Source organism: Suncus etruscus, chromosome 4 (genome assembly GCF_024139225.1).
Source record: "Suncus etruscus isolate mSunEtr1 chromosome 4, mSunEtr1.pri.cur, whole genome shotgun sequence".
NCBI classification, from domain to species: domain Eukaryota; kingdom Metazoa; phylum Chordata; class Mammalia; order Eulipotyphla; family Soricidae; genus Suncus; species Suncus etruscus.
This window is the reverse complement of record NC_064851.1, coordinates 113,242,769-113,258,309: the sequence shown is the minus strand read 5'-3', so window position 1 is coordinate 113,258,309 and position 15,541 is coordinate 113,242,769. Positions and strand designations below refer to the sequence as shown.

General features: G+C 32.3%; 1 protein-coding gene and 1 pseudogene across 1 annotated transcript in view; one reads left to right on the top strand and one right to left on the bottom strand.

The window, feature by feature from the left end:
- LOC126005982 (prefoldin subunit 3-like) overlaps positions 1-15,541 on the top strand; it is a 1,144,584-nt pseudogene that overhangs the window by 279,338 nt on the left and 849,705 nt on the right.
- The window catches only part of GLRA3 (glycine receptor alpha 3), a 559,340-nt gene continuing 557,496 nt past the window's right edge, over positions 13,698-15,541 (bottom strand). Inside the window, exon 9 of the mRNA XM_049771299.1 lies at positions 13,698-14,261. Within this exon, the coding sequence (XP_049627256.1) occupies positions 13,983-14,261 (279 nt within the window). The 3' untranslated portion in view covers positions 13,698-13,982. The remainder of the gene's footprint in view (positions 14,262-15,541) is intronic.

Here is a 15,541-nt window from a genome sequence, read left to right as displayed (position 1 = left end):
TTCCAAACAAGTGGAAGCAGAGATCAACAGATGGGAATACATTAAGCTGAGAAGCTTCTGCACCTAAAAAAAAATTAGTTCCCAGGATACAAGAGCCAGCCACCATGTGGGAGAAACTATTCACCCAATACCCATCAAATAAGGGGCTAATCTCCAAAATATACAGGGCACTGACAGAACTTTACAGGAAAAAAACATCTAATCCCATCAAAAAATGGGATGAAGACATGAACAAACACTTTGATAAAAAAAGAAATACAAATGGCCAAAAGGCACATGAAAAAATGCTCCTCATAACTGATCATCAGGGAGATTCAAATCAAAACAACGGTGAGATACCATCTCACACCACAGAGATTGGCACACATCACAAAGAATGAGAACAATCGGTGCTGGCATGGATGTGAAGAGAAAGAAACTCTTATCCACTGCTGGTGGAATTGCCGTCTAGTCCAACCTCTATGGAAAGCGATATGGAGATTCCTCCAAAAACTGCAAATTGAGCTCCCATTCGATCCAGCTATTCCACTCCTAGGGATATCCCTAGGAACACAAAAATACAATACAAAAACCACTTCCTCATACCTATATTTATTGCAGCTCTATTCACAAAAGCCAGGCTCTAGAAACAACCAAGATGCCCTTCAACAGATGAATGGCTAAAGAAAATGTGGTACATATACACAATGGAAAATTATGCAGCCATCAGGAGAGATGAAGTCATGAAATTTTCCTATACATGGATGTACATGGAGTCTATCATGCTGAGTGAAATAAGTCAGAGGGAGAGAGAGATGTAGAATTGTCTCACTCATCTATGGATTTTAAGAAAAATAGAAGTCATTTTTGCAACAATCCTCAGAGACAATGAGAGGAGGGCTGGAACTTCCAGCTCACTTCCTGAAGCTCACCATAAAGAGTGGTGAGTGCAGTTATAGAAATAACTACACTGAGAATTACTGTAATCATGTGAATGAATGAGGGAACTGGAAAGCCTGTCTAGAGTACAGATGGGGGTGGGGTGAAATGGAGGGAGATTTGGGACATTGGTGGTGGAAATGTTGCACTGGTGAAGGGGATTGTTCTTTACATGACTGAAACCTAATCACAATCATATTTGTAATCAAGATGTTTATTAAAGAAAAATGCAAAACAAAGCTATACAAAAGCAAGGAAGCAATTTTACTTGATTGCTACTAGCATTTATTGGTTAGACAGTAAGTTTTCAGACTACAAAGTCTTCATGTTTCAGAAGAAGTATAAGTCTTCTTCCTAGTTCTTTCCCTGAGGGAAATTTTAGAGTAAATTTTTGGGTAAAGAAGGATGTTGATCACACAGAACAAGAAAAATTAGTACTGGCGAGGATGTGGAGAGAAATGAACTCTCGTTCACTGCTGATGGGAATGCCATCTAGTCCAGTCTTTGGGAAAACAATATGGAGATTCTTCAAAAAACTGAAAATTGAGCTACTATATGATTCAGCTAGGGATACCACTCCTAGGGATAAACCTTAAGAACTCAAAAACTCAATACAAAAATGCCTTCCTCACACTTATATTAATTGCATGTCTATTTACAATAGCCAGACTCTGGAGACAACCAAGATGCCCTTCAAAATATGACTGGCTAAAGAAACTAGTATATAGACACAATAGAATATTATGCAGTGTCAGGAGAGATAAAGTCATGAAAGTTTCCTATACATGGATGGAAATGGAAACTATTATGCTGAGTGAAAAAAGCCAGAGGGGGAGAGAGAGAGACAGAAACAGGATAGTCTCACTCATCTATGGGTTTTAAGAAAAATAGAAGACATTGTTGAATAACATCCAGAGACAATAGATTCAATTCAATGTGAGACCCCAGCCTGGGTAATCAATAATGTACATTTAACTAAAATAAAAGGAAATAGGATAATTTTAAAATCAGACTTTCAAGAAGCCTGTGTGATAATATAGTGGATAAGACACTTGCCTTGTGTGCTACTGACCCAGTGCAATTAACAACATTGCATGTGGTCCTCAGTACATCACCAGGAATCCTGAATGTAGAGAAAGTAGGTTTCATTCCAGGAATGCAAGGATGGTCTAACATATGTAAATCAATCAACATAATACACCATATCAACAAAAAGAAAAAGAAAAACCATATGATCATATCAGTAGATGCAGAGAAAACATTCAATAAGGTCCAACACCCATTCTTGATAACAACTCTCATCAAGATGGGAATGGAGGGGCCGGGCGGTGGCGCTAAAGGTAAGGTGCCTGCCTTACCTGCGCTAGCCTAGGACGGACCGCCGTTCGATCCCCCAGCGTCCCATATGGTCCCCCAAGCCAGGAGCGACTTCTGAGCGCATAGCCAGGAGTAACCCCTGAGCGTCACCGGGTGTGGCCCAAAAACCAAAAAAAAAAAAAAAAAAAAAACCAAGATGGGAATGGAAGGAGCCACCTACCACAAGCCAATGGAAAATATTATTTTCAGTGGAGATAAACTAAGTCTTTCCTCTAAAATCTGGTACAAGACAAGGCTGCCCTCTTTCAACAATCCTATTCAACGTAGTGATGAAAGTTCTTGTTACAGAGATCAGGCAAGAAAAAGGTATCAAGGACATCCAGATAAGAAAGGAAGAAATCAAGCTCGCACTGTTTGCAGATGACATGATACTCTACTTAGAAAACCCTAAAAACTCTACCAAAATTCTTCTGGAACAATAAATTTATATAGCAAAGTGGCAGGTTACAAAATTAACACACAAAAATCAATGGCCTTCTTGTACACCAATAATGACGAGAAGAAATGGACATTAAAAAAACAATCCCATTCACATTAGTGTCACACAAATTCAATTATCTTGGAGTCAACTTAATCAAAGTGGTGAAGGACCTATACAAAGGAAACTACAAAACCCTGCTTTAAGAGATAAAAGAGCTACATGAAAATGGAAACACATACCCTTCTCATGGATTGGTAGGATTAACATCATCAACATGGCAATACTCCCCAAAGCATTGTACAGACTTAATACAATCCCTCTAAACATATCCATGACATTCTTAAAAGAAGTAGATCAAACACTCCTGAAATTCATTTGGAATAATTAATACTCACTAATAGCTAGAGCAGCCCTTGGGAAGAGGCATATGGGAGAAATCACTTTCCTCAATTTTAAATTTTTTACAAAGCTTTAGTCATCAAAACAGCATGGTTCTGGAATAAGGACAGACCCTCAGATCAGGGGAATAGACTTGAGTATTCAGAGAATGTGCCCCAGATATATAATCAATTAATTTTTGACAAATGGGCAAGAAATGCAAAATGGAGCAAGGAAAGCCTCTTCAAGAATACCCTAGAACATTACTGGATGTGGCCCAAAACAAAAGAAACCAGCATGCAAAATAAGTTTGTCATGAAACAAAAGAGCTATCAGCAAAGTAAATTGTGATCAAATATCCAGAAATGAAAAACAATTGAATGCTATTAAACAATTATATAATAAAAATAAAACAGATTTTAAATCATAGTAATAAATAATAATAATAATTTATTTATATAAACAAGTAAAAATAACTGAAGTCCCATTGTTTAAGTTTCTACTACCAACAGAATTCTCTAGTATTGTGCACAGATAAATTGACTAACTCAGTGCAATAATTCAATAAGAATTTCTATGAACATATTGAGGCCGGAGTGGTGGTGCAGAAGTAGGGTGTTTGCCTTGCATGCTATGACCTAGTACGGACCACTGTTTGATCCTCTGGTGTCCCATATGGTCCCCCAAGCCAGGAGCAATTTCTGAGTGCATATCCAGGAGTAACTCCTGAGCATCACCGGATGTCACTCCCCCCAAAAAATTTTTATGAAAATATTGATATAAATAATTCAAGTAAAATTGAAATATTTAGAGATGGCCATCTTATTAAGGAAAATATTCATGCAATTTAGCAAGGAATTTTTAAGCAACTCTCAGAAATTTGTAAGCCTATGAACAAATAAAATTATATGACTATTGCATACAAATTATAAATAATCCAAAATGAGGGATCTATCATATAACTTGCTGCATTGATATATTCTCCAAATTTTATCATTTTTCTTATTTATTTACTATTATATTATTACTAGACTCGATACTAATTGTGTAAAAGAAGAGGTAATCTAAAATCTTAAATTGATTTAAAAAATCTATTTTGAAATGGCCCATTTGAAAATTGGCAAATTAATAACTATATTATTCTGAAAACAAATTTTGAGCAAAACTATTTTAAACACATGCTATAAAAATGATAATATTTAAAATCAAGTTTTAAAATCTCATTTAAACCTTATCTGAAAAGTTTCAAGTATGGACAAAAATGTACCTATATTAACTGCTAAAATTACATCAGAGAGAAAACATCAGCTAATAAAATAAACCAACTGAATCAATTTATTATATTTTTGCTCTAACTTTATCCAGCTTGCCATACTTTTTTATGTAATAAAATCAACAGCAATAAAGTTTATCAGAACAGAAAAATGTCTTGACTTTTTTTTTCCAAGAAAATAAAATAATCTTATGATGGAGTTCTAATAATTAAAAATAGAACAAAAGACACAGTATTTCATGAAATATGTTAGTTTTTTTATTTTGACCAATTTACAATTACATAAAGACCATTTACTGAACATAAGTTAATGACTTTGATTGCTTTGTTAATTGCAGAATAAACTGAAAGATATACAAGGATCAATTTGAAAAAAAACATGCATAAATCTTTAACTATACTTTAAGTAATTTCATGAAAAAATGACATCATTTAGATGGGAAGACATGATTTAAATATATATAAAATAATTAACACCATAAAATAGCAATATGCCTTTAAGCATCTCAACTCACTAATGATTAAGTCACTGCAATGGATATTCAAATGGTACACAGAAAATATATGGCACATTTTTTGCTTTGCTTTCCCCCAACATATTATGTAATATTAATTATATAGTGTATTACTTCACTCTACTTACCCCCAGTTTTATTAGCTATCATACATTAAAATACAAAATTTAAGGAATGGCCATTGCATAATTCATGGAGATGAAAGTGACAGAGTGCAAAATTATTCAAACATATTCAAATATAGCCTCACATATCAATCCTTTCCTGGCCTTTCTTCCACACTCATAGTCCTCATTTACTTCAAGGAGCCAGGTTGGATAAAAGTGCACAGGAAATATCTTTGCTAAAATCACATTGAAGAAAAGACTTCTGCTATTAAAATAAATTGACTAAATCATTTCAGTTTATTTTTGCTATAATTTTATTCCAGAGTATGAATTATATCTGGACATTTTGTTTCAAGATGTCATATTATTTTGGAGGGCTTTATATAATATCATTTATTTTTCATAAAATACATTTAAAATATTGAATTTTAGTTTATTGCTATTACAGGAAGATATTTGAAGTTACTGCAACTAAATTATTATTTAAAAATTTTATTTTTATGTATCCATCTACACAGCAAACTTTACATACTGCAATTTTATAAACCTGAAAACAACATACTTTCTTTTAGCATGTAAAGAACTTACATGAGGAATTGAACTTGTCAGAAGGAATTGAATTGATCAGAGCTAGTCATAGAAATAGGGAGAAGAAATTTTTTGATTGAATGCAAAAGCAGCAGTTATGAAAAAGTATGTGTACTGCCTTATAAAAATGGAATATAATTTTTGAAAATTTGTGAAGCAAAATCTATGAAGTCATTATTGCATTACCCAGTGATATGAGTTTTAAGAAAATGTAGATAATTTTCTGGGAATATCATGGTGATGATTTTGACATTGCTGAAGTCCCATAACTGAAGTAGAACACTTCAAAGATGTTTTATTTTCAATTCTAAGTCAATAAAAATGGATGGTTAAAATGACCCTGAAGAAAGAAAAATATTATCAACCTTTCAGTGTTCACTAAAATCTTAGTAGAAGAATAGGTTTGTTTTTGTCAATTATTCTTAGGTAGGGGGGGATTTTTTTTATAATCCAGAGCTTTATATCTTGCTCCAAACACAGTGAATTGGGCACTTTAAATTGTGCTAGCTATGTACAAGATCCTTTGGAAATATTTGCTTAATATTTATACACTAATAACTAAGGTTCAGAACCACTGTTTTTAAAAATAAAACTCCACTACTTTTATATTTGTTGATGTCTAAACCATATAAAACTGCTTATCCACACACACATCCATACACACACAAGAATCATACAATAGTGTCAATTACTAAACCTTGTCTTTTGGAAAAATGGCTTCAAAAATCTTCATTCTTAAAAGACAATGCAAGTGGAATTTTGCAATTTTTTCTTAATATTTGGAGAAAGATTTGCAACCCATAGATATATTTATTTAATGTTGAGGTAAAATAATCTGATTTCATAATTAAGAGATGGCCAAATCAAACAACTACACTATTCATATTTCCACTGGGAATCATTTATACTGTAAAAATAGTTTATAGATTTTTTGACTTTTGTCCTGAAAATCTGACTTATTTGCATTCCAATTTGAAATATGTTATGTATTTACAACATACTATTTTAAATGAATACATGCATGTGTGTGCCATGTGTGAAAAAGAAAAGAAAGGGAATGAAGTATGAAGGCCCCATTCAAATGGAAAGCGTAGAAAGAAAAACCAGGTCTGAGAAACTGATCTATAACTTTTTGTGTTTTGGTTTAATTTCTGAGGAAAACTTCTGTAGAACAATTTCCCTGCCATAGTTATTTTCAAATTCTAGAGAGTTAGATTTTGTTTATGGGCCCGCTGCAACTTTGTTATGGAAAACTATGCATCATTTTTATTCCCAAGCAAATAGGATAGCAGAATTCATTGTATGAAAATTCACTTATTATGTGAATGTGTTTTTAAATTTATATTATGCTTTATATTTTTGTTGGATCATGACCACAAACTAATAGAATTAATTTAACATTTTAAAGTAGGCCATCATCTACTTCTTTTTTTTTATTCCTTTTATTTAAATGCCATAATTACAAAGTTGTTCATGATTGGATTTCAGTCTTACAATGCACACCGCCCTTCACCTGTGAACATTTCCTGCAACCAATGTCCCTAGTTCCCACTCCCCCATGTCTCTGGAGCAGACACTTAATTCTTTTCTTTCTCACTCTCTCACTTTTTATCCCTCTCATCCTTTCTTTCCTTTAGACACTGTGGCTTGCACTATTGTTAAGAAGCTTTACCAATGCTTATCACTTTATATTCATTCAACACCCATTTATTGTCCAGAGTGATCAATTCCTACTATCATTGTCATAGTAGGACATATCATTCTCTGACTAACTTCACTGCTCCAATATCATTAGTAAGCTTCCTACCATCCTGGTTCTCCTGTCATCAATGTTTCTTATGGACATGAATAAAACTGTTTTTAAAGTTTATTAAATATATACAACTTATATTATGCAATACGTATTAATTCATGAAGTTTCTAAGTGCTTACTCCTGGATCTATGCTCAATAATCACTCCTGATGTTGCTTAGGGATTGAATTAGGCTCAGTGCCTGCAAGGCAAGCGCACCTTGCCCATTATACTATCTCTCCAGACTTTTATCATGAAGTTTGCATTATAAAAGAATAAAATAGGATGTCTAGTTTTTAAATATTCTTAGATCTTACTAGTCTTTGTAGTACATGCCAGGAATGAGAACTCTATAAAGAAATAAAAAGTACAACCAGCATTATAATTCTTTTATCTACATTCAATCAAGAGGCAAACTGGGAATCCAAACTTTCTAAAATATCTTATTAAAAGCATTTGATTGCCTTAAAGCTACAAGGTGTATTTCATCTAATAATTTAGGGTTCCATTTAACTTAGGTGACTATTTAATGGTCAGTTTCAGTCATCATTTTATTTGAGTGATAAGAATGATGATTTGATAACTTTTAAGGTCTAACATATGTTACAGAAACTAAAAGAGTCACTGTGTTTTAAGTTTAGTTTATCATTATTCTAGTGAGCATTGAGATGGACGTGATTATTCCTGTAGTGCTACAAATGGCAATTAGTTCAAAAAAGTACACATTAAAACATTGTGGAGGCACAATTAATAATGAGCCCAAATAGGTATTATATTAAATATACATCCTTTTACAGAATTGAAATCTTCATAATATTTCATAGTCCCATATTGCCCAGTACTCAGAGGTTCAATTAAAAAAGGAGATATTTTGTCAAAATTGTTGAAAATCTATAACTAAAAAAAATCCTTCAATTTTGTTTAGATAGATTAGACAATATTAAGAACTGTTTAAAGAATATTAAAATGTGGGCCTGGAGAGATAGCACAGCGGTGTTTGCCTTGCAAGCAGCCGATCCAGGACCAAAGGTTTGAATCCTGGTGTCCCATATGGTCCCCTGTGCCTGCCAGGAGCTATTTCTGAGCAGACAGCCAGGAGTAACTCCTGAGCACCACCGGGTGTGACCCAAAAACCAAAAACCAAAAAAAAGAAAAAAAAAAAAAAAAAGAATATTAAAATGTGCTGGGTAGTACAAAGTTACAGGTAGCCATTGAACTCATCTTTGAAATGCACATGAAGCCACCAATTGGCTAGGCAAGTTAGATTTATAGTCTGTCCAAGCCACTTGAGATAAGCATTTCATCATATTATAATAGTATGTAGCCAAATCTAGAAGCAAAATATAAATATGACAATATTCTAATGCAGAATCTGGAAATATAAATTAACAAGAAATATATTATTATCATAACTATGTTTGATAGATGGGTATACCCAAATGACAATCTTGTAATTATAAAAATGCAGAAAATTCTCTGAGTCAATAAAGCAATTCCTGATTAATCTGCTCATCAGTTCACTGAAGAAGGATAATTACTAGCTTGCTTATGCTTTATGTCTTGATTGCTTTTATTTACTTGGAGAGACTTCTATAATTCAAAAGCCTTGGAGGGAGAAAACATACTTTCTTAATATGTATTAATCAAGTTTATTATTTTTAATCATTATAAAATATGTATCCATGAGTATTGGTGCACTATATCTCATGTGTATATCTTTTTTGTGTATGCCTGAATGGCTTACTTACTTTTCTTTCTGAATACAATATTTATATGTGAGAAACACAAATGTTACATGCTGATTAATTTGGGGGAGTACTCACTTGTATATATTTAAAGTATGTGAAATCTATTTTGAAGTAAGCAGCATGACTTCGGGGATTACTAATGCTTCAAAAGTCAAAGGACTGTGGCTCATTTCCATTTGCAGAATCTCATTTTTTGGGTATTTTCAGTTGCTAATAGATGCTATAAATTTCAATATTGCCAGTTTTCTATTTCAATATAAAGAATGTTTTCTATTTTAATATTGACAAATCTGTTATTCTCATAAAGCCATTTCATGAATATTTCAAGGAACTCTTACTGACTGGCAGGTTGCTATATATTAAAAAATAGGAAAGCAAGTTATTTTTAAAAAAATTAGGATAAAATATAAAAAGGGAATTACAGAGAAAGATGTCTGTTGTTAAATATAATTATTTAAGATACAGTTTGCTAAAGTTGCTAAAAACTTTGTCTTCTATTAAACATCTTGTGAATACCCCCCCCCCAATTTCTCATTATCTTCCATAAAACCTTACGAAGAAATTCATGTACCCAATATATGTATTCATAGTTTAGGGACATGAGAAATTTAAAATATCTCTAAATAATTAAGGTAGCCATTAGAATATAAGCGTTAGATATGAACTTCTTGTAAAATTAGATTATGATATAATCCCTTCAATAAGCAATTGGGAGTTGCATGAACTGAACTTTTTCATTATAAATTATGGACAAATGTTCAGAAAGATTGGGAGTGTCTCAAAATCTTTGATTTTTCACTTCTTTTTGTTTGTTTGTTTGTTTGTTTTGGGGTCACACCAGGCAGTGCTCAGGGGTTACTCCTGGCTCTATGCTCAGAAAACGCTCTTGGCAGGCTCTGGGGATCATTTGGGATGCCAGAATTCAAACCACCGTCCTTCTGCATGCAAGGCAAACACCGTACCTCCATGCTATTTCTCCGGCCCCCAACTTTTCACTTTTATAGTGATTATGGTATCTATTCTAAGTAGTAATGAAAGCCCTAGCCTTATTCCCTGGGCCCTGATTACTCTAGCTTTCTCAGGATGGGACAGGTCAGTCCTTACCCTGTTGAAGAGCCCAGCATTTTAGCCATTTACTTTCACTTTGACTCAAATTTCAAGGACCAGTCCCATGACATTTCAGAGAGACGTAGCCACTGTGCTGAATCTGCTAGGCCCAAGATGCCATCACATTTATTCAGCCTAGTGACAAATAATGGGAGCTTGTGGCCACATATGCAGTTGCGTGACATCTCCGAAGTTCACAATACTAGCAGTCTAGTAGAAATGCAGAAAATTAGATGGGGAAAGTTGTTTTGACTCCCACTAAATTCAATTAGCATAAACAATAGTTCAGATGTCTGACCTAGCATCTAAAAACTCAGCAAATCTTTAAATAACTTCAGTGACACCATTATGAGATGTATCGTGCAGCAGGAAATATAAACTAAATTATTTTTTACCTGTTCAGTTGATAGGATGAGAGGGAGTGAGATGTAACTTGAAATCATTGGTGGAGGGAAGATTATACTAGTAATGGTATTGGTGTTCGACTATTGATACCTGAAATCAGTATATCATGAACAACTTTGTAAATTTTGATATTTAAATAAAACTTCAAATTGGAAAGAAATAAAAAGGAAAGTTTTAAGTTCCCATTATTGCAGGTATAAGAATTATGCATATTCTAGTGTAGTTATTTCAAAATACTTAAGAATACTCACAATAGAATTCTAAGTGTGAGGACTTAATGTGTACATGCTTTAATTTTCTTACCATTAAAAACTTGCTGTTTGTTTTTTTTTTTTTTTTAATTTAAAAGTGAAGGGTTTGGCACAGACCGTTGAGGTAACTAGTTGAGATGTAAATTAGAACATTGTTACCCACTTTAATTTTTAATTTTTTGGGTGTGGTAGAATTGGGCCATAGCTATTAGTGCTCTTTGTTCATTCTTGGATCTCAGAGATCCTTCCTGGTGGTGCTTGGGAAACTGCAATTGGTACAGGGGATGGTACAGGTATCATTTGCCAGGAAAGCTCCATAACCTCACTACTATCTTTATGATTTGTTCTCTATTTTAAAAGAAGTTTATGAGTTCATTATAGAGAGATTATTATTGGGGGGGGACATCACACCCGGCTACTTAGGAGTTACTCCTGGCTTTACGCTTAGAAGTCGCTATTGACAGGCTAGGGGGACCATATGGGATGCTGGGATTTAAACCAGGGTCTGTCCTGTGTTGGCTGCGCACAAGACAAACGCCTTACCACTGTGCTATTACTCCAGTCCCTTTTATAGAGAGATTATTATGATTTTTTCCGAGTTTATCCATAAGTCAAATATTGCTATTGTGATATTAATGATAGCTATCAGAATCTTTCTTTAGTGCAGTGAAAGAATGACGTGTATATATACCTAAGTGAAGAATAATGCTTTGGACATGGGGGAATTTCTAGCAGAGAAACCCCTTGTTCACAAGACACCTTATAGTAAGTATTTTCTAGTCTACTATTTAGGTTCAAAATCAGTCTTTTTAATATTTCAAATATGAAAGCAAATTTTTGTGAATTTCCATTTGGAACATATACTCACATATTTATGATTGCTCTGGCGAAATACCCTTAATTTAAGCAACAGAAAACTTAACATACGATGTGTGAGGTATAGCGAGATGTGTTCAAGTATTTCAGAGACATTTAAAGAATGTAGTTCCTTATTACTTCTAACTACTTTTTCTTCTAGAGAAAACAAACAATATATTTTTAGTACAACAATATGTTTTCCTTTTTCTTTTGCTAATACACACTAAACAAAGAAGCATATGTTAAACTTTTGAACGTGTTGGCTTTAAATAGGGAAATACATTGTAATAAATTTTTTTCAGTTATGGTAGTTACATAAAATTATAATATGTTTTTTTCCTTTATATTGTTTTAAATATCTTACCAAAAAAGGAGGACATTTGGACTTTTACTAGCAAAAGTTGGTAAACAGAATTTTTAAAGTTTTCTTAGAAAGTTTAATTTAATAGATCAAACTTTAATAACACTGAGAAGTTATTGAAATGGCAGTTCTTGCTTCAGTTTTAGTGATTAAGGTTCAGAAAATAGTAAAATCCATTCAAAACTTGATACATTTTTTCACTTAAACCTTAATTTGTTTCCCTTCCATTTAAACCTTTATCAATAATTCAGTATACTGTTTCTACTCAACAAACTTGACCAATAATTACACATTAAAATGGATTTTGATACTTTAAAAATGTTTTTAAAATTTAAAGAATAATAATCTTACAAAAATAAGAAAACTTTAAAAGAATGAGTTTGGTCCAATTTTTAATACAGAATTCTATCATGTGTTTGCATTTGGAATACAAGAAATGCTCTAATATCCCCAAAGTGGTTGGAATAATCTCATGGGGTTGTTGATAAATTTTAGGTAAAAATTTATTTAAAATTATTCACAACTAGTGAATGTATTATATTGAAATTATTAATTTATAAATATAAAACAATGAGTGCTTACTTTATAGAAATGGCATCATAGAATACAGAATAAAATATTTTCTCACTACTATAGTTGAATGTGAACACTTGAATGAAAAACAGTTTTTATTCAAAATCTTTCATAAATCCATTTTTGTTTTCATTAAATTCATTTTATCAAAATGCAAATACTTTAATTCCATTGAATTTTATATTCTCATTCTCAATAAAATATAAAAATCATACTAATTTTGTTCAATTATATAAAAAAATTAAACATAATTAGGTATAGGTAATTAACAACTATTAAAAGTTTAACAAAAATAAGGATGCTGGTTTGAATTTATCAGTGCTCAGCAATAATTAAAAAATACATATCTATAGCACATTTTTATTTTTATTAATTTTGTTTATTAATTAATTTTTTTTAGGTCACACCACAGCTGTGCTCAGGTCATATTCCTGGCTCTGAGATCAAGAGTCATTCCTGGTGGGGCTCAGGGGAGTATATGAGGTGCCCGAGATCAAACCTGGGTCCTCTATGTAAAAAGTAAGTGCCTTATCTATTGTATTATATCTCTGGCCCCACCTATAACATATTTTAAAACAATAATGTATTTAGTATTCCTACGTTCACTAATAGAGATAAAAAAGTTCAAGAAAAGTACATTTTGTTTATAATATCTTTTAAGTAATTTGTTTTGAATTTTAAGAGTGATATTTAGTATTTAGACAATTAAGTTCATAATCTAAATAATAAATATTTTATTTGAATCTCACTAGAACTATTTTTGTTATAACATGTTAATTCATCAGCATTTGTATGTAAATCACTGTCAATACTGAGTGACTAACAATGACTTGATTATTTTTCTATTTTAATTGCAGTATTATAAAATTTTTAGCTATTAATTTTAATTTTCTTTAACTTTAATTCATTTTTCTTTTATGAAGTTTTCTGTACAAATATTACTTTTATAAGATTCATAACACTGAATTAAAATTGAAAAATCAAATATATTTACTATGATGAGATATATAACATATAAACACATTGATAGTAACACTTGCACTTATATCAGAACAATAATATAATACTTAACTTATATGAAACAGAATTCTCGTGGATATGATAATTATGTACCCATAAAGAATTTTCATCTGTCTCATTACTTTGCATAGCAAATCACAATAAAATCTTTCCCGATATTGTTTTAATACTTCAGTGATCTTTTGTAGAATACACACATGCGTGCCCACACGCAGACACTGACTACAACTCACACATACCTATGGCAAGAAAACTTTCTTTAAAATTCACATTTACTTGATTCCAAAGACTTAATCTTGCTGCTGATGAAGATCTTCATGCCTAAGAATTTTGTAGATGACCCAATAAAAAATATTAAAAATCAAAAAAGCTAATGGGAAACAAGCTCGTGAAATGGTATCAATCTTCTTGGCTCGATCAATAAAGACCTTCCTCATTTCCTCCGGGTTTTTTGGCATCACCTGAACTGGATGGTTTGGGCCCTTTGAGGTGACTCCTTCTTTTGCTTGCAGACACGGTCCCATTCCATAAGCTGTGAAGCTGAATCGACTTTCCCTGACCTCATCATCCTGTTATGAAAAATAGAATAGAAAACCCATGAGAATAGGAGGAAAGCAATACAACAGGCATCTATCTATATCCTAATGGTTAAGTTGTCTCATTATGATTGACAATATTATTAGTATGAAATGATAACTGGAAGCACATAAAGATTAAGGTTTTTTTAAACCCAATTTGGATGGTATTTATTCTGCTGGATAAAATAATAGGCCATTAAGAAATTTATAAAAATAAAATGTAAAACTTGTCATGGGACTTTTGAATCCCATAGGGGTTTGGGCCACAATTGGTGGTGCTCAGGGATTACTTCCTGGCTTTGTGCTCAGGAATCACTCCTTTCCAGCTTGAGGGACCATATGGGATGCTGGGGATCAGCATCATGTAAGGGAAATGCCCTACCAGCTGTGCTATTGCTGCAGCCCTCAAGGTTATTTTTTATTGTGTGGGGGGGGGGGGTATTGCCTATATATTGCCAACCTGTCTAAATAAAATGAGAAAAATCATTATTGAGAAATTGCATTATACAGATGATTGTGTTTTAGATTAATTAATGCTATGCACTTATATGTAAATAGTAAGTGAATTATTAATACATGATGTGAAAAGGAAAACAGAATTATTGACTTAACTTTTCTTTTTCATTGAGGCTGACTTTATGATTGACTTTTACAATGTCAAATTCCTTTTTGGGAGTTAAAATCTAGCTCAGAACATAACGTGGCTTTTGTTATCCTTATTGCTGGCTCTGCTTTATTTAATTTTTTATGGTATCTTTATTTAAGCACCATGGTTACAAATATGTTTGAAATTGGGTTTTAGTCATAAAAAAAGTACACTCCCCTTGCATTAGTTCTGCTTTAAACTAACCCAACTTGGAAGATTTTTCAGACACTCTAATTTACAACAGTTACTTCTCAGGTACATTAGTTGAGGTGAATTTATAAAGTCAAGCTGTCAAAAGTTTATTTCATGTTGAAGAAAACATGTTTTTAAAGGTTGATTTTTCTCTTAACTATAGTTAATTGAATGTATTTCCACATGGGAAAAACTGTAAATTTTATATATAATAACAAATATAGATAATATATTATAACAAAACTTAAAGAAAAATTATCTAATAAAATACAATAAATGAAATATGTTTGAGAGGAAAAAAAGTTTTATAAACCTTGCAACAAAAGTCATTAATGAATAGTCCTAATGTATTTATTTAGAATATAATAGAAGATCGTCAATTTGTTTAAGCTTCTGCTACTAAAATTGAAAATGTAAAAGATGGCATTGGGTA